The 18,730-nt window shown below is 36.3% G+C and overlaps 3 protein-coding genes across 5 annotated transcripts; 1 reads left to right on the plus strand and 2 right to left on the minus strand.

Annotated features, from left to right (window-relative positions):
• Positions 1–1,028: 1,028 nt before the first annotated feature.
• LOC112187628 (proteasome subunit beta type-7-A) lies at positions 1,029–3,593 on the minus strand. 3 transcript variants are annotated; one of them, XM_024326504.2, is made up of 9 exons: positions 3,489–3,593; positions 2,978–3,140; positions 2,734–2,875; positions 2,501–2,597; positions 2,325–2,394; positions 2,108–2,212; positions 1,891–1,989; positions 1,702–1,789; positions 1,029–1,348 (listed from the first exon to the last, which is right to left on the minus strand). In XM_024326504.2, exons 2-9 carry the CDS (start codon positions 3,119–3,121, stop codon positions 1,272–1,274), a joined length of 822 nt encoding a protein of 273 aa, XP_024182272.1. In that variant the 5' UTR covers positions 3,122–3,140; positions 3,489–3,593; the 3' UTR covers positions 1,029–1,271. The 3 variants fall into 3 exon arrangements, with proteins under 3 accessions (XP_024182272.1, XP_024182271.1, XP_024182270.1); XM_024326503.2 differs by having other exon boundaries at positions 2,978–3,148; positions 3,489–3,589; XM_024326502.2 differs by having other exon boundaries at positions 2,978–3,192; positions 3,489–3,575.
• A 1,333-nt stretch (positions 3,594–4,926) lies between these two features.
• Positions 4,927–7,424, minus strand: LOC112183385 (cytochrome P450 724B1). The gene is made up of 9 exons (XM_024321749.2): positions 7,155–7,424; positions 6,749–7,073; positions 6,454–6,606; positions 6,048–6,305; positions 5,847–5,936; positions 5,689–5,767; positions 5,426–5,535; positions 5,191–5,315; positions 4,927–5,108 (listed from the first exon to the last, which is right to left on the minus strand). Exons 1-9 carry the CDS (start codon positions 7,385–7,387, stop codon positions 4,976–4,978), a joined length of 1,506 nt encoding a protein of 501 aa, XP_024177517.1. The 5' UTR covers positions 7,388–7,424; the 3' UTR covers positions 4,927–4,975.
• A 7,433-nt stretch (positions 7,425–14,857) lies between these two features.
• Positions 14,858–16,358, plus strand: LOC112188683. The gene is made up of 2 exons (XM_024327852.2): positions 14,858–15,493; positions 15,849–16,358. The coding sequence occupies exons 1-2, from the start codon at positions 14,951–14,953 to the stop codon at positions 16,179–16,181; spliced, it is 876 nt and encodes a 291-aa protein (XP_024183620.1). The 5' UTR covers positions 14,858–14,950; the 3' UTR covers positions 16,182–16,358.
• The last annotated feature ends 2,372 nt before the right edge of the window (positions 16,359–18,730 follow it).

Below are 18,730 nucleotides of genomic sequence, written 5' to 3' on the forward strand. Positions count from 1 at the left end.
TCGTAAATTTGTATAATATATAACTCTGTGGAGCGAGTGTATGTTATATTGGATGGTTCAGTGTATCATTAAGTACTTGTTTAAGGGAAAGATGTTCCAGGTATGTGTAATGATGACTGAACATTCACGCATGTATAATTATGGGATTATATATATCGATTTTTATTGTTGTAAAAATCAGGGGCGTGACACCAAACTCCATTAGGACTATCGAAGTTGAGGAACAACTTGGAATTGGCCCAGAGGGACCAAACTAGAAGACGTACTTAACCCTTGTGGGGTGGGGGGACGGTGTGGGGTTAAAAAAGGGCACTTATATAGACGATAATTTAGGAGATATGTTGGTCCACGTGAGGAGATACATTTTCCTTATGACCAGGCCGTTTCTAAGTTAAGAGAAAACAAAAGGCCGATCCATTTAAGCCCATAGCCCATAACATTTCCACCCAGCGAAACCCTGTAAAGCCATGTCTACACCCGCCAATAGTCTTTAATTAATTAATTTATATTATTATTTGTTATCAATAATGGTTTACACCCGCCCGTAGGAAACTAATTTTTGGTTCATTTGTGTGCTGCTGGGTATTTGTTGATTGATTTAATCACTAATCTGGTTCTGCAACTCCTTACCCGAAAGAAATTGTAATGAATGGCCTGATGCTTAGTTGATATCATTTTTAGTCTCATCATAAGTAGCCTTCCTCTCAAGTCTCGGTCTGAGGTCATCCGTGGAAATAGGCCTGGCAACGTGCGGGTATAGTGCTGATGGCCAGTTCTGCCAACTTTCTCGTTTGTGTGCCGGCAGCACTTTTTGCACCAGCCTATAAATTAAACCAACACGGAGTCTGAATAAAACCGAAATTTATTAGAGGCAGAGAAATCCTAAGCTTCTTGGAGCAAAAGGAAGAAGGCGAAAAAGACAACTTGATGATAGAAAACATTAATGAAGACATCAATGGGCCGCTAATCAATACAAAAATGTCCAACTAATCTGGGTATTGACATAAATAATATTGATAATTCAATACTATTGCAATAAAAATTCACCATTAGATAATCTGGCAAAAATACTTGGTTCTTTTGTATGAGTTTGATTGAGCGTTCGACTTTAAAAAATAGAATTACAGAATATTGTTGCCCCTTTTTGTTTTGTTTCAGAACATGATGATCCATTGATCTACCTTCTGAATATAAATAACATCAGCATAGCAAAGGGGTTCACCTAACCTAATTAATTACAACATAATCCCCACCAAAACATGTCTAACAAATTACTCTTCCATTTTATCTCCAGCTTCCACCACTTCTACTCTCTCCTTCAGTGTAGTAACAAGGGTGGAGAGTACTTCTGCAACAAAACGAAACAACTCAGAAAACCTTTCATATGCAGGGACAATCATATATGCCAAGCAAGGAACATGGTATCAGACTGAAACTGCCTAACCCTTGTCTTAGAGTTAGTTGACTCTTCCATTACACTCGCAAATACTTATTAATAACATATGTCATCAAAAAAGAACATCAAGCTCGCATAATATAGCAGCTTCAAACCAAAATTTAACAACACACATGAGTTTTCCTATATGAGAGACATGACAAATGAAGCAAGCTTTATGATATAAAAGTGAAGTTCAACATCGTCTCAGCAAACAATGTGTGGCTGAATGATAGAAAACATAGTGTCAAAAGAGGAATGCTTACCAGTCTTCTTGCTGAAAGTATATTCCTTGGGAGTAACATATGTGCGGGGATTAGGCTGAAGGTGGTTTCGGAGATATTCTTTGCTTCCCTGAACCGGCACAAATATATGAAATAGATTTCATTAGTACAAAATCAACACTCTCTGTTGTTTTCCAGAAGACAGTGGATACTGGTGAGACAAAAACATACCTTGGTTATAACACAAATGTCAACATTGCTACCACTTCCAAGGTCATTGAAGATTCCTGCACAAATAGCTTCTGTCACCAATTGTACACCTTCATCTCTCTGCATCGAAGTAGGTAACAACGTTATAAAAAAATGCGCAGAATACGTCATTGCCTTTTTTTCTAAACCAAAGATATCAAGAACTAGCTTTTCCAGACTGTGATTTCAAAACACTTACTGTTAACCCCTCCTTGTACTTGGACTCAAATATTGCCATCGCAGCCAGTGAGCCAGAGCCCATAGTAGCATAAGGAAGTGTGTCAGTAGATCCATGAGGATATATCTGCAATATTAAGATGGCAAAAGTGCCGGGCATCACATTATTATGCAAGCCTATAAAAAAGAACAGAAAGAAGTGTCGTCCCATTCAACTGTTTGAAGCAGGGAAAACTTACAGTGTGCAAATGAGGGCCGGTGAAATCAACACCACCCAGCACCAATGCAGCCGAGACATGACCTTGGTAACTAAACAATATATGTTGGAGTGGGAATTAAGTTGTGCTTATGATGAGGGAATATATACCTAAAAGAGCTAATAGATGCATAGTAGTTGAAAGAGATTAAACACTACCTGAAAAGATGTCTTTTGAGATAGGTGAGGGCAGTCACAACCCTTGACTCCCTGCCGGTATGGTAACGGTGCAACTGCAGCTGTGCGCTTACCATATCTACAAATTCAAAATCAGTAGAGCAGATTAAGTATGATAGTGGAATGGCGCAGAAATAACATTGAAAACTAGGCATGTGGCACTACACAGTTGCATGCAAGCATCACATCAAAGACCAACAATCCAAACGTTATACCTGTAACTGCCTCAGTGTCAGCAGCAGTTCCTGCACCACAGCAATAAATATTGGGCGCCAAGTAATGGATCTTCTCGCAGTTCTTATCAGCTACAATGGGTCCTTCAGTGGCCCTTGTATCTGCTCCGAGGACCACGCCATCCTGAGGAAAAAGAATCACACATTTCAAGCAATGTCCTGTAAAAAACACAACGAAAAAATCCATCAAAAATCTTCCTATTAAAGGAGCTGAACTTAACCGTACCTGATAAATCAAACCCACAATGGTGGTTCCGGTCTTTCTAAAAGGAGGTAGCTGAACCCCATCCTTGGCCAGCATCGCATTTCGCTTACAGAGATCAAAGCTAAACCCACCCTTAGGAGGAACATCCATGGCTAGCTTAGACATCTTGCGATTTCAACTAAACCTGCACGCCTATTCTTCAAATCAAAAATCCAACCATAGAACCCAATGCTTTCCTCAATTCCATACACACACAAAAAATTACCAGCAATAATTCGAAATCAATTAACCTAGACATCTTATGATTTCAACTAAACCAGCAACTCAATTTTTCAAATCAAAATCCAAAACCCTAGAAACCACACTCCGTCCCCAATTTCTCTATATGCTTTCAATTTTCTCAAGCTCAATACATAACTACAAATTACCAGCAACAACTCAAAACCCTATATTTCAGTGATTACTAATTTGCCACAAAAAGTAATGAAACAATTCCGATCGGCGAGTATATACAGTGGATGCCGGAAGTTACCTTTCGTCGCCGACGAGTTGTGGTTCAGATCGGAGACGAGAGAATCTCTCTGCTTCAGACGATGAAAGAGAAGCAGAGTGAAAGCTCTTAAAGGGTATAAGATCCTTCAGGAAGCGACGACGTTTTGATTGGAGGAATTCTTTGGGCTTTTTCAATTGGGCCGAGAGTAGGATTGTAGTGTGGCTTAACCCAGATTTTACTTCAAGAAAATTTCAGATTTTTTCGAATTTTCGCAATAAATACAAGTGATGCATTTCTTTTAGAATGTCTTGAAGTTAACATTTTAGGCCTAATCATAGGTCATTATCTTTTTGTATCTTTTCGTTATTCACTATCCAGTCTATCCTCGATTTTAGTTTTAATACATATATACTGCCACTTGTCTCTCGAAAATTGTAACGATTTTGTTTATCGTACTTTTATTGTGTCAATTTACGTAATAAAATATCTTATGAGCCCTAATTGCCGAAACCACAAATATGGACTTGAGTTTGCATCAACGTGTTGTTGTGATCAGATGATTCGACCGAGCATACTTTATAATGTTATGAATTATGAGAGTAGATTTTGTGAACATTCAAAGTAGTTTGTGATATACATATATACTGCCACTTGTCGCTCGAAAATTGTAACGACTTTGTTTAGCGTACTTTAATTGTGTCAATTTACGTATTAAAATATCTTATGAGTTGGGGCGCCTTTTAAATTGCCGAAACCACAAATATGGACTTGAGTTTGCATCAATGTGTTGTTGTGATCGGATGATTCGGCCGAGCATACTTTATAATGTTATGAATTATGAGAGGAGATTTTGTGAACATTCAAAGTAGTTTGTGATATGATTTCATGAACTTGTTAGTGTGAAGTCAAATGTCATGTATCTATCAAAGCGATAGTGGAGCTCCGAAATTTATTTATACGTGAAACCAAAGAAGTTTGAATTTGTTCGTGAAATGAAATCGATAATAAACTATGCATAAAGATAGTACTTAAATGAAAAAGGCCATAAATCACATCATATAATAGTACATTAGTACATGTACTTTGTGCTTGGATCTATATATCTTTGCTCCATCAAAATTAAAAAGGTTCAAACCTTATATACAAGATATTTACTATATACTAAAGCTCTTACACTGTTCATAAGCATTATTAATCACTGTTTATCAGAAAAGACAGTTTTGCCCCTATTTTTGACTGAAATTACAATTCTGCCATACTTTTTTTTTTTTTTTTTACAATTCTGCCATATCCTTTTATTTATTTATTTATTTTAAAGGAAAACTATTTTGTTTTATATTTTTATAGATCATGAAAAAAATTATTTTTTTTGTATCTCATTTTCACAACAAGACAAATCATATTTTACTGATATTTTTTAGATTGCGAGTATTCATTTATTACATATGAAACTTGGAAAAAAAAACAAACTTGTGGCATCGCGGGGTCATTCTGCTAGTTATTTATATCTAGCCTATTTGCATTCCTTAAGGGCTCAATTTCATCTCCCTATAGATCAAGTCACTTCCGGGCTCAGCAGGTTCAATCTCTATCAGTAAACCTCTTCGGAATTCGACATAGGGGTAAGCAAGAGGGCACTCATCTGATTTTGTTTTCCACCTGCAATTGTAAATTAGATGATTAAACCAACTTTGGTATTAGTTATTAAGCTTAAGTAACTAGGTAATTACGTAGTTTTTACCTATATGTAAGGACTAGATGATGAAGGAAAAAGGAAATGACTACTTTAGCGGGCTCAGCTCCTGGACAAAGCCTTGCTCCTCCCCCAAACGGTGTCACTTTTCTGCTCATTTCTTTGTAATGATCCTGCATAACATATATATGCATGTCAAATCAGTACATGTATGTGATCTAAAACTCTAAACCAGAATTATCCAAATCGTACAGAAAAATTGAGAAGCTAGCAATATACGTACGCTAGTCCATCTTGAAGGATCAAATTGTGCCGGATTATCGTGAAGATCTGGATCCATATGTGATGCGGTGAAGATCGGAAGAACCTTCCATCCGGACGGTATGACCAGCTCTGTAGATCATATTAGAAACCAATTCAAATCCCATCACTCCACTTAATAAGGTGTGTGTTTATACCATAAATAATATATTAGTCCATATACGTACTTAAGAATTTAACAACAGTAGTTTTAACTGAATGAGTGACTTCGTAAGCGAAATTAACCTTTAAATTTCACATCTTGAAGAGCTTTTCTGTGCACAAATTTAACTACATTGCCACATCTCATGGCTTCACACATAACCTGAGAAATGAGAATATTAATTAGTTTTGTAAAAGTTAATTTACTAAAATACGTTGATATATACATAATAATTACGTACATTGTAAGAGTACTTCATTTTCTTGTAATCTTCCCAGTCCAAGGGAGCACTCTCATCCTCTTTGTTTTCCCTTATAGCTTGGTGTTCTTCCTGCCGACAGTTTGGGAGAATAAATTGATTAACAAATGCAACCATATATAATTAGCAATAGCATTTACACATATAGATGTATACTAATGTATTATATATGTTATCAATTACCTTTAATTTGGCAAAAGCAATTGGCGAATGATGAAGAAAGTAGACAATCAAGGCCATTAGTGTTGAGGTGGTCTCGTACCCTCCCAGCATTATGTCCAACACAATGCTTACTATTTCATCGTCGTTTAGCCTTTGTTTCGACAGTATCGCGTCTAAAAAGTCCACTTCTCCTTCTCCTAATTCTGCAAGCTCTCCGATTCGCCGTTTTCGCCTTCCTTCCATAATCTCCTTGACACTGGAAGAAAGCCTCGCTCTAGCCTGATCGATCGAGTGCAAATCACCATAAAAAGAATAATGTCCTTTTGTGAGACGATCAAATATTGGTTTTTATGTTCGACATCATGCATATATATGGCATATCAATATGTTCGTAACCCTAGCTTAATACAGATACAAGTATTGGTACCTTAACAGCCTTGGCATAAGCGGTTCCGGGGAGATTTATCGGCAGAGAAACGAAGCCTCGCATGTACGTTTGGAAGTCTTCTAATATTCTCGAAGCTAGTGCCTCCTCGGGGTTAACACTCAAGAGGTGCTTCACCATAAGACGAAGTGTAAACTGTACACACATGTTGATCCATCACAAAGTAAATAGCTGGGATAGGAGTAAGATAGGTTATGGGATTGATCCCCTCTGATATAAACGTACAAGAGGCATGTAATACAATTAGAAATTAAAAGCTTGAGACTAGTGAATGTACAGTTTTAGCTTCTTTGAAGAAGGAGACTTGATTTCGGCCACTCCACGAGTCCATCATCGAGATCGAGAGCTTCTCAATCCAGTGAAGAAAATGAGGCGAGGACTTGGAAGAGGCGATGAAGCTGACGCCAATGTTCCTTAGCTTCCGGTGAAGGTCACCGGAGACGGTGAGCAAAGAGTACTTCCCGAGAATGCCAAGGACCGGTTTTGGGTAACTGGCTTGGAAGAGCTTCTCTTCGTTCTGAAGAACGAACATGTTGAGCTCAAGGTCGCACGAAACTATGGTCGGCGAACCAAATAGATGCGACTTGAAAACCTTCCCATACCTGACAAGATAATATATTAACAGAACATCAATATATTAATTTAATGGTGACGAAAATGAAGACGAAGAGGATGATGATGACCTAGAGCAGTGTTGTTGCAGGAAGGTTCCGGGAGAATCCGAAGAATGAGGCTTGAGGAAGTGAAGAGTTTCGCCAAAAACCGGCCATCCCATGCTTCCCGGCGGCAAGTTTTTAGCAGCATGATCAGCAAGCTTGGCATGTCTACTTCGAAACAATTTGATGAGAAGAATATAGGCCAGTGCTGGTAGTAGTACAAGCAAGAAAGATAATAAAATGGGGGAAAATCCAAACATTGCTACTTTGGGGGAATTATTTGACTAATTGTGAATCCAACGGCCTTGAGCATATATAAAGGCACTCTCTATCTTATGCGCATACAAAGTAATGTCTCTCAAATTCGAAAGTAACAGACTCTGAGATTCTGCATTATGTTTAGTTCAGCCAAAAGTGGTAAAGTTTCTTTGCAAGTGTTATTAATTTTACTTTTTCACCTTTTAAGCTAGTAGGATCCTCTCCTCATATTTTTGTTCTAATAATAAGGGTTTTTGTCCATTTACTCCATTTCTAGATATTTTTTTCCCACTAATCCCATTAAGTTTTTTTAATTCCTTTTTACCCAAAACACTATAAGGAGGTCTTCCTTAATACCCCATTAAGATTTGGGTGAGGCTATTGTCACCCTATAATTTTCTTTGTTCACCCTACTTGCTCATTACACCCTACATTTTAATTACAATTATTAGATTTGCTTATCCAACTCATTTCTCTTTCCAGGAATATCCTCCATCATATAAAAAAAAAATTTGTTTACAAAAATTTCTCATTTAATTTATATCAATTAAAAAGACGTCCTAAAATATATTAAAGTTTCCTAATAAAATCATAATTTGATTTACTTTTATTTTTTTATTTTTTCCATTCAGTTTTAATGTTCGTTTACTTCAATCCATAATAAAAAATTAGTAAGTGCTACTATGAGCAATGAAAAAAATATTGATTTTTTTTTCGTGTTTTAAATTTTTTACTTTCGGTGTTTATAAAAGTATTATAAAAATTTTGATGAAGTTAACACTAATGGTTTTGTGAATTGAATAACAAATTAACGATGACGCAACAAAAAGATAAAAAAGAAAATTGTAATAAATTGAAATTTGGATGGAGAAGGCGAAGATTAATGTTATCAGAATTTTGTATTTAATTAGTTATGTATTTAGTTTTCCTTAAAGATTTAAATTTTAGAAAAGTAGTGTACTTATTAGTCATTTTGCATTTGGGTAATATAGTCTTTCAATAATTCAAATATTTGTAGGGTGAACAAAAAAAATGATAGGGTGGCAATAGCCGCACCCTTAAGATTTTTTTTTTGTTTTTTAATTTTTTATAATATCATTTTACCCTCACCCCTTTGTTACTTAGCGAGAGAGAGAGAGAGAGAGAATATGGAAGAGAGAGAAACCATAGGAGACTTTGCCGGAGCCCGATCACCGGCAGCCGGAATCTGGTCAACTTTTGCCGGATTCCGATCACCGGCTGCTGCCCACCGGAATTTGCTCAAAATCTCATCGGAAAGGTTTTTTTGCCTCCAATAAACATCTATTTCCCCCTAATAGACATCTATTGTCCCCAATAGACGACTATCAGCCATGTATTGCCCCCCAATAAAACTTTCGTTTGCAGAATGAAAACTAATCTTTCTAAAATTAGACAAATAAAAATTTGATTAAAGAAAAAAAATGAAGAGATTACATCAATTTAAAACATCTATTGTCGGGCAATAGGCGTTTATTGTCTCCCAATAGACGTCCCCAATAAAACATTTTTTTTCTTTCTTTCTGGGGTTCTACCATATTTTACCACCAAAAAAAAAAAACTGATTTGGGTCAAGCACCAACAGACCAGATCCAATCAAGGACCCGGTCGAAGTCACTGCAGGTATAGCAGTGGAGAGAGAGAGGCCGAAAAGCTCTTATCCATCTCTCTCTTCGGAATCAGAACAGGAAGCCTCCGGTGTTGTGCTGGACATCGAACTCAGTGGCTCTATTTTCGATCTTTGGCTGTCGAAGGAGAAACCATCTGAAACCAGACTGGAAGAAAGCTCTGATCTTGTCCTCCAGGTCCGGAGCCTCCATGACGCGGCAGTGCAGGCGTCGTGCTGTGGGAGAGAGAGAGACTGGGTGTTTTTCGATCTGCATCGGAGGATGAGAGAGAGTGTGTGCAGATTGAAGGAATGAGAGAGACGGAAACGACGACGGAGGCAAGCGACAGAGATGACGATGGAGACAAACTGGCCAATGACGTCATCTGTCCGATTCTGACGAGGAAGGAGCGACGGGAATAGAAAGAGAGAGAGCCGACGTCTGGTGTGAGAGACCAGATAGTAGGGAGGAGAGAGATTAGAGTGGCATCATGTAGTTTTTTAATTAGGTGAAGGGTAAAGCTGTCATTTCTCTTTAAATTTGGTTAGTGAGAATAAAAATCTATTGTTAGGGTAAGTGGGATAACTTTGGCTCATTTTGGGGCTTTTAGTCAAAGACCCTAACAATAAAGAAGATTTTTCAACTCATCAGGTTTTAACAAGTAAATAAGATAAAAACCTCATCCACATATAAAAACAAAAGTTGTCAAAATGTAATGATTTGTTCAAATGATTTCTTGTGCTTTGTTGATATACCAATATTTGAAGATAAACATTTCTACATATAGCTCTTATCGCTGGTTGGCCGGTTTGATGGCTCCTATACGTATTAGTTGTTTCCAATCAGAGAAAGAACAAATTGGTATTAGAATACATAAATAATTTCCTTTTGACGTTGTTCTTGGAATTGGAAGACGAATAAATTTAGGGTGCGGCTATTGCCACCCTATTATTTTCTTTGTTCACTCTACTTGCTCATTACACCCTACATTTTAATTATAATTATTAAATTTACTTATTGAACTCATTTCTCTTTTCAAGAATATCCTTATATGACATATCCAATTAAAAAATAAATATTTTAATGAAAATCTCTCATTTAATTTATACTCATAAATAAATTAAAATTTATTAAAGTTTCCTAATAAAATCATAATCTGATTTACTCCCATTTTTTTAATTTTTTCTTTCAATTTCAATGTTCTCTATTTCAATCTATGTAAAAAGATTAGTAAATTTACAACTATGATCAATGAAGAAGAGATTGATTTTTTTTCTTCTTTGTGTTTTAAGTTTTTACTTTCGGTGTTTACAAAGAATATTGCAAATATTTTGATGAAGTTAAAGGTAATAATTTTGTGAATTGAATAACGAATTAACAATGAGGAGACAACAAAAAGACAAAAAAATAGTAATAAATTCAAATTTGGGTGGAGAAGATAAAGATTAATGTTATCCAATGAGAAATTAAGTAGTCTCTGTATTTAATTTATTACTTATATTATTTTTTCTTACATATTTGGATTTTAGAAAATTAGTGTACTTATTAGTCATTTTGCACTTGAGTAATATAGTCTTTCAATAATTCAAATGTTTGTAGGGTGAACTAAGAAAATGGTAGGGTGGCAATAGCCGCACCCATAAATTTAATTCCAATTGGTAATTTGACAATATTCATTACTCGCAGTTATCTCTACTAATATAAAGCTAGGCACCAAGCAATGCTAGCTATTTTTTAGTTAAATTTTAGCTAAAGTAACTAAAAAGTCATTTTGGCTTGCCATTTTAGAAATACATCTGCATCAGTGCTTTCTATTCTAACTAGTTTTGAATTTATATTATTTTTTAAATGAAGATTAAATAGTTTAAATATATTTATATTTTATATAAAATAACTCAATAGGAATGTTTTAAATTATAGAGATCCCCATCTCGCTCTCTATATTTAGGAGCGAGATAGCTAAAAGTTATAATAGAGAGCCACTTAGGAGTCTGGTGCAGCAGCTAAAATATATAAAAATCTAAACATACTCTCTAAAATAGCTAAAGAGCAAAAATAGAGAGTCTGCTAAACATGCTCTACTCTCTAAGGCTTCACCAAAATGAAAACTCCCTGTAATGTCCATGATATAGATAAAAATTAGCAGATGAAAAATATGTAAAAAGGTCATTATGGTCAAATACAAAATGAAACAAGAAATTCAAATGATAATCTGCAACAAACAAAGAGAAGTGCACGATGTGGATTCTATTCACATTCTCGATCACAGCAGTAGTTTAATTCAGTTTCAACTCATCTCCAGGACGCCAGGGTTTCATGCCTTCACCCACGTTCATAAGCAGTTCGGCTTAAACTACCTATCACTTGCATACAAAAAGGCCGCTGATGAGAGAAAAAGAACCCAAGTATGTACATGTAGACTAAACTGATTTTATGGAGTTTCTTTTTACGATTTATCTCAAGAGATTTGAATGATCCCAACCCATGTTGGCTTAGGCATGTGACTCTTTTCATATGTATAACTCTTTCACTAAAATAGTTGGATTAATTTTGTTGTCTTTCTTTTCAGGGATTTCTTCAGTTGCAACTGTCATGACTGAATCGCACGAGAGAGTTAATTAATCAAAACATGTAGTACTGCACCAAGAAGCAAATGTAAAAGTCCTTAGTAGTGGTAATTCCTGGATTAATTAGTTGTTAGAATTTGTAATACTGTAGTTTGCATTAAGTTTTCTTCTCTGTGAATTGGTTCTTTCCTTTTTAAATTTTTCTTAAGATTGCACATTGCGATGTGGTGTTACCTTTCCAACTAAAAAAAAGCTGTTGTGTTTAGTTATCTGAACTTATATGGAACTCAAATGAATCCTATCGTTGTAGTTCGACTCTTTCTTTGACGAAAAATTCTAATATGAACCAAGGTGTAGGTAGACCAATGGCAAAATGAAGGGCAAAATAGGACATTTGGTGGCAAAATATCTGATTTTTTTGCCTAGGTGCAGGTGGACCTTGGTCCATGGAAGTCTCTTTGTTCTTTGACATTAATAGATGATCTTAACTCATTGTTTTTAGTTATGCTGATTTTTTATATTTTTTTATTATGAAGCTTTTGCAGAATTTTATAATTTGGGGGGTGTTAGTTGGTGTGAGACGGGAACATTGCAAGAAGTGGTTGTTCTTTATATTTGAGAATTGCAAAAGTTTTTCCGTGTAAATGTTGTTCATTGCTGTTTGGCGCCTGTTCTGTTTCCTATATATCAGCGGATAACAAGCTCTTTTTTTGTGTCTTCTGGTTCTGTGTGTTGATTTTCGTTATGAATGCAGGTAGTGCAACATTAGATTAACCGATGCCTTCAAAAGAAGACCTTGATTTTATTTGTCTTTTGGAAATGTTAATTTTCTTCATCAGTTTGGAGACCTTGATTTTATTTCTCTCTGTGCAACTCCCTTCAATTAGTTAAATTTATACGTACGAATTGTAGACTGTAGTCTTGACTTTAGGGTTAATCATGCCCCAGAAGAAATAAGTGTTATAGTTTCCATTGGTTGTTATATTAATTTTGTACAATAATTGAGGGAGATGAAAATTTTTATAAGAAGCAAGACATAATTTCTACCATCATTATGAAGGTTTGGACATAGAATTGGTCGTCAAGGCATAATTAAATAGATAACTTAGTAGTGTAATTATTTGATCTTACGGTTGAAAGTGATAAATTTCGGAATATAAGAAATAAATTTCAAGATGTAGGAGCATTAAAAGTAGAGTACACACGCAAATGATGTATTATGTATTTTTAGTACTTATAGCTTCAATGAAGTTTTAAGTAGTCTAAAAGTGTTCATAAGAAACTAACTAATAGCACGCGCGAGCGCGGCTCTTTCGCATGCACAAAGTGCGTGCAGAAAGACTAGTATTTATTATTGCAATACTCTTACCAAATAGTTGGAGATTTTTTGTTTTTATTGGATTATGGGTAATATGAAATTATTGTAAAATTGTAAGGATTATTGGCAAGTAAAATACATTGCATAGGAATTGATTCCCGAACTCTGAGTAATTAATGAGAGAGTTGTTTCTGATTCTTCTCCCAAAAAAAAAAAAAAAGTGAATTTCTGATTTTAAAAATGAAACCCACTTTCATTCTCATTTCCCTTTAATAAGTGCGGGGAAAACATATATCAAAATCGATTCTCTCTTACCAATACTCATTTCAAGTAAATAAAAGAATTTCCTTCCTAACTCTTACGCTCAACGCATAAAGGTTCCTATGTATGCAGCACTTGAAGGTTTCTTTGTATGACCGTCTATTGCATAACGTATGACTCAAAAAAAAAACTATGAAGTATGAACTAAAAAGAAAAATCATACCTAGTAGCAAGGCAAAAGGGGCTCACGTAACATCTTTCTGTAGAACAATACTAAAGCTCCACTAACCTTTTTGTTGTTTGCTACCGCCGTATTGGATGCATCCGAAGATGCAAAGATACATATAAAACGATCTTCATCCGAGCAAACAAATTAAGCTTCACACACACAATGAATAACATTAAATTAATTAAATTATCACGTACTTTTCAAATCATGTCAAACATTCCCCAACCTTTAATAATTTTGCTTGCTTGTTTAGATTTGTAGAAGTCTTATGAAAGGCCTCGAGTTTATATGTAGAAAACGGCACTAGGTTCCCTAAAGCAATAGCAACGAGAAAACACACTCGGTTGAAAAATTTGTCACTTTTGAAAGCTACATACTTAAGCAACAAAACTTTGACAATCTTTGGTTTCTTTAGATCGATGTGGATGTTTGGAATAGAAACCCGACCAAAGTTGAGACTATTTGCTTGGAGCAATCATTCCCATTCTTCCAAAACCATATAAATGGTACCCATTTTTCGGCTTTAGGTGGGGTTGTAGGGGTCCGGACCCTCATATGAAGCAATGTGAAGGAACTAGGGAGGCAAAGGAAAGGAGATCAATCTAGTGTGTCTAAACTTTAGAGTATGCATGGTGCACGTGCAATGGATTTTGGGACCCTAGCTTTCCTTGATCAATTAGAATTGGATGGTTCGCATGCATCTAGAAACCCTAGTTCATATATAGCTGGATTACATTTTAACCGGTAATCATGGTTAATTATGGCACTTTTGATATGAAACTGTTTCTTTAATTTGGGATGTTTTGAAATTGAAGGACCTTCATTAGTACAAAGAGCGGGATTAAAGATGAAGAAATGCATGGGGCAACATGGAATGGAATTTTACTTTATTTCCTTGTTGATATATTTTGTATTTAGACATTAAATCAGATAATTCCGGGTCTAAATCTAATGGTAATTCATGTCCAGAGTACACACACACTCGCGAAGAAATGTTATCACACGCGTACATTTTGATACATTATATATGTTGGTTAATTATATGAACTTTCAAAGAGCTAAATGTTTTATTGTTTACGTTAGTACTAATGTCTCGCATATATCATGAAAGAAATTACGTGTAGTTGAATACGATAAGACTATTTTGATGTTTCCCTAATCTTCTTTGACACGATCTAAAAGAAGATATATATATATATATATATATATATATATATATATATATATATATATTGCTCTTATACTCTTCTTTTGTGTTCCATATCGATTCTTGGGTCTTGATAAGTATTAATGAAATTTTGTTTTCCCTTCAATGGTTTTGACACTCATTTTTTATAAATATTATATTATTTAAAAAGTAGAGTGGCAAAATCACTCACTTTAGAGTCGAGAGAAGAGACAAATGGTGCAAATTTAAGGCAGAGTACCTTCCGGCCCATGCCATATACCCCATATCTCTGTTCATCCAGGCCCAAATTTGGAGTTCCATTCGAAGCTGCTTCAATCATTCTCTACCAATCTAGCTACCATCAAGAAGTTATCTTCACTAGTCCATCTTCAAAGACATGGTCACCATTCGTCCAAACCTCAAGCCATGGCATCAGTCCATGACAAGCAATCAGCAGTGCTACTCACACACCACCCTCTCTCCTCTATGCACCACCAAACCATCAACAATTTCATGCACTGCTTCATCAGAAAGCAATCAATCTTCCCCAGCAGGCAGAATCAAACGCCTTGTTCTTCCCCAAGAGGGCAGAACCAAACTCAACACTTACCCTGACAGAGATTTCTATGCCTATCCGCGCTTCGTGACACATGTCGACGATGGCTTCATTTCCACATTGACCAATCTGTATAGAGAAAAGTTGAGACCCGACTCAGAGGTTCTTGATCTCATGAGCTCATGGGTTAGTCACTTGCCGAAAGAGGTACAGTATAAGAAAGTGGTGGGACATGGGCTAAATGCACAAGAGCTTGCCAAGAACCGGCTGGATTACTTTTTTGTCAAGGATCTGAATCAGGATCAGAAGCTTGAGTTGGAAAGCTCTAGTTTTGATGCTGTGTTGTGCACGGTTAGCGTTCAGTATCTTCAACAACCTGAGAAGGTACTAATTGATGACATGTATTACAGAGTCTTTTTTCACTTGGTGGATTAAGAAATTTACTATTTTAGGCGGCGTCGGCAAACTAAACGAGCAATTAAGCAACATTTGTTGCGTGTGATATTGAACTTTTGAGTTTGCTCATTTGATTTTATAAATTGATAGCCACATTGTTGTAAAATTCTATGACATGTATTCGGAGTTGATTCATAGGTATGTACGGAAACTTAGAACTTTACATATTTTATCTAATCCACATTACGGGTGACATCTACTGTGTGTTGGATTAAAATTTAAGCCTAATCATTTGGTTCTATATATACATTCGCATCTAATTATGAATGTATTTGTATGGCAGGTGTTTGCGGAGGTGTTCCGGGTTTTAAGACCAGGAGGGGTGTTCATAGTGAGCTTTAGCAATCGATTGTTTTACGAGAAAGCAATTGGAGCATGGAGAGATGGGAGTGCATACAGCCGGATACAATTAGTAGTGCAATACTTCCAATCTGTGGAAGGGTTCACAAAAGCTGAAATCGTTAAGAAATTACCCGATGCCAGTGGTGGTGGTGCTGCAGAGAATAAATCACCATTCAGTTGGTTCATGGGTTTGCTTGGATTGCTGTCCGGGTCTGATCCCTTCTATGCAGTCTTAGCTTACAAGAACTTCAAACCTGTATACGAAACAGAATGATGGACTAAGCTAAAGCATAGAGGGCTATATATGTGAGATAAGCAAACAAAGTTGATCGTACTGGTTCATATTACTACTTATAAACAGCAAATGATAAACTGTATTTTTATGTACCTAAACACAATTAAATGCGCTGATCACTTCATCAAACAATGATATAAGATAATTATTTGATTATAAAGAGGAAAGTTATAATTTTCCAATCACATAGTTCTTCGATCTGCTCTGCTCAGTTTGAGAGGAGCTAGCTGGATCGGAGGATGCCTCTTAAGCACAGTCGGGTTCCTGGAGTAAAAATTCATCCAATGAATCAAAAAATCGACTAAGCATAATGACATATCAATAGCATATGAATGCATGCAAGAAATCAAGGAAACCCTAAGATTAAAAGAATCAGAAACTTGTTAGGAAGAAATTTTGTATTTTCCAGAAAGACAATAGTGAACCTAGTGTTTCCTAATCCGGTTAGCTAGCATGAAAACCTTGTTTTTAAACGACTTTTGGCATGAAAAACTTAATGAAATTATTTTTGCTTCAAGCATGTCGACCAGATGAAAAGTTTGTTTGCTACAGAACACGAATATTGATGAAAAACTATACTTTCGGAAAAGTAAAAGTTTGGAAGCTTTGTAAAAGAATGAAACGAGGGTTTAAAATTTTGAATGATACTCGTTTGTAGTTAGACCTGTAAATGGATCAGATTTTGATCCAGACTCGCTCCAGATCTGTGGCTATTGGACTGGTTTGGATCGAAAATTTTGATCCGTTGATCCGTTAATGATCCGAATCCGTTAACCCGTTTATTTAACGGATTAAATATGGATTTAGGTCGATTCGATCCGTCAATGATCCAGCCCGTTTTCGTAATAATAACCTAATAAATTTTTTTAAAAAAATATATTATTATTATTATTTAAAATATTAAATATTAAATATTAAGAATTTCGAATACAAATTTTTTTGCAGAAATCTAAGGGTTCATCACCCAAGATTCCAAGAAACATTAAAAATTTTGATAATGTAACTCTACTTTTAGTGATACTCTTCATGTTGTTTAATGTTTTAATATTTTATTAATATCTTATGAGGTATCATGATATAAATTTAATATTACTACTTAAAATTTTAAAATATTTAAAAGGGTTTTTGTCCATTTACCTCATTTCTAGGGATTTTTTTCTCACTTACCCTATTAAGTTTTTTTAATTCTCTCTTACCCAATACACTCTAAGGGAGTCTTCCCTAATACCCCATTAAGATTTTTTTTTGTTTTTAATTTTTTTTAATACCATTTTACCCCTCACCCCTTTGTTACTTAGAGAGAGATAGAGGAAATGGAAGAGAGAGAAACCATAGGAGACTTCGTCGGAGCCCGTCACCGGCCGCCTGAATCCGGTCACCGATGGCAGGAATCCGGTCACCTGCCCCCGGATTCAGGCCAACTTTCTCCGGAATCCTGTCACCGGTCGCCGGATTCTAGTCACCGGCTGCCGCCCACCGGAATTTGCTGAAAATCTCACTAGAAAGTTTTTATGCTCCTAATAGACGTCTATTGCCCCAATAGTCTATTGCCCCCCAATAGACGTCTATTGCCCCCCCAATAGACGTTTAGATTACCGAAATGGTAATTAATCTTCCTAAAACTACACAAATAAAACTTTGATTAAAGAAAAAAAAACTAAGAGATTACATCAATTCAAAACGTCTATTGCTCCCCAATAAATGTCTATTACCCCCCAATAGACGCTTTAACAGATGTCTATTGCCCCAATAGAACTTTTTTCTTCTTCATTTTTTCTTTCTATCCTGGCATTCTGCACCATTTTACCGAAAAAAAAAACAGAGAAATTGATTGAGTCACCCAATGAAAAGTTCTGGGCACCCATGTCCTCTTCTCCATTCCTGTTGCAGTCGGAGTCGACTTCTTCTTCTTTCTATTTGCTGCTCAAGACGCCTCCACGTCGTCACTACTTTGGGCGGTGGCGTCGCTCGACTCGCACCCGGAGATTCTGGCCAAGGTCCGGGAACTGATCACGGTTGACCAGCTAACGCGGATGAGGTACACGCACTCGGTGGTTCTTGAGGTCGTGAGGTACTGCACTCCGGCCACCATGGTCCCTAACGTTGATGTTGTTGACTTTCCGTTTTTCGAGAAGTGATTTCGACGAGTACGCCGACGCATATCCGGTGAGAGGGATAACAGCGAGTGCCGGAATGATAACAACAATGGACGGCAAGGCTGCGGAGGCTCGGGATCGGCGAACAATCGAATGACGAAGAGAACGTTCGAGTGGTTGGAGCTCCGATCGGAGCTTCTTCGTCGTCTTCAGGCTTGGACTGCATCTCCGGCGCGGCGATCGCAGAGAGAGAGAAATCGGAAGGGGAGAGAGAGAAAGGAGAAAGAGGGTTTGCTGGCAGCGTGGAGAGAGAGAAGAGAAGTTAGAGTGGCATAATGTAATTTTTTAATTAGGTGAAGGGCAAAGTTGTCATTTCTTTTAAATTGGGTTAGTGAGAATAAAAATCTGTTGCTGGGGTAAGTAAGATAACTT

This window comes from Rosa chinensis, chromosome 2 (assembly GCF_002994745.2).
Source record: "Rosa chinensis cultivar Old Blush chromosome 2, RchiOBHm-V2, whole genome shotgun sequence".
Classification (NCBI taxonomy): domain Eukaryota; kingdom Viridiplantae; phylum Streptophyta; class Magnoliopsida; order Rosales; family Rosaceae; genus Rosa; species Rosa chinensis.

What these genes read in the sequence shown, in the direction of transcription:
- LOC112187628 (XM_024326504.2), bottom strand. Translation starts at nt 3,121, where the DNA reads ATGTCTAAGCTAGCCATGGATGTTCCTCCTAAGGGTGGGTTTAGCTTT. An exon ending in CTCAAAAGACATCTTTTCAG is followed by an intron (nt 2,395 to 2,500) that starts GTAGTGTTTAAT and finishes TATATTGTTTAG; the next exon opens with TTACCAAGGTCATGTCTCGG. An exon ending in ACATTTGTGTTATAACCAAG is followed by an intron (nt 1,790 to 1,890) that starts GTATGTTTTTGT and finishes GTGCCGGTTCAG; the next exon opens with GGAAGCAAAGAATATCTCCG.
- LOC112183385 (XM_024321749.2), bottom strand. Translation starts at nt 7,387, where the DNA reads ATGTTTGGATTTTCCCCCATTTTATTATCTTTCTTGCTTGTACTACTA. An exon ending in AAATGAAGTACTCTTACAAT is followed by an intron (nt 5,768 to 5,846) that starts GTACGTAATTAT and finishes CTCATTTCTCAG; the next exon opens with GTTATGTGTGAAGCCATGAG. An exon ending in ATCCTTCAAGATGGACTAGC is followed by an intron (nt 5,316 to 5,425) that starts GTACGTATATTG and finishes TATGTTATGCAG; the next exon opens with GATCATTACAAAGAAATGAG.
- LOC112188683 (XM_024327852.2), top strand. Translation starts at nt 14,951, where the DNA reads ATGGTCACCATTCGTCCAAACCTCAAGCCATGGCATCAGTCCATGACA. An exon ending in ATCTTCAACAACCTGAGAAG is followed by an intron (nt 15,494 to 15,848) that starts GTACTAATTGAT and finishes TTTGTATGGCAG; the next exon opens with GTGTTTGCGGAGGTGTTCCG.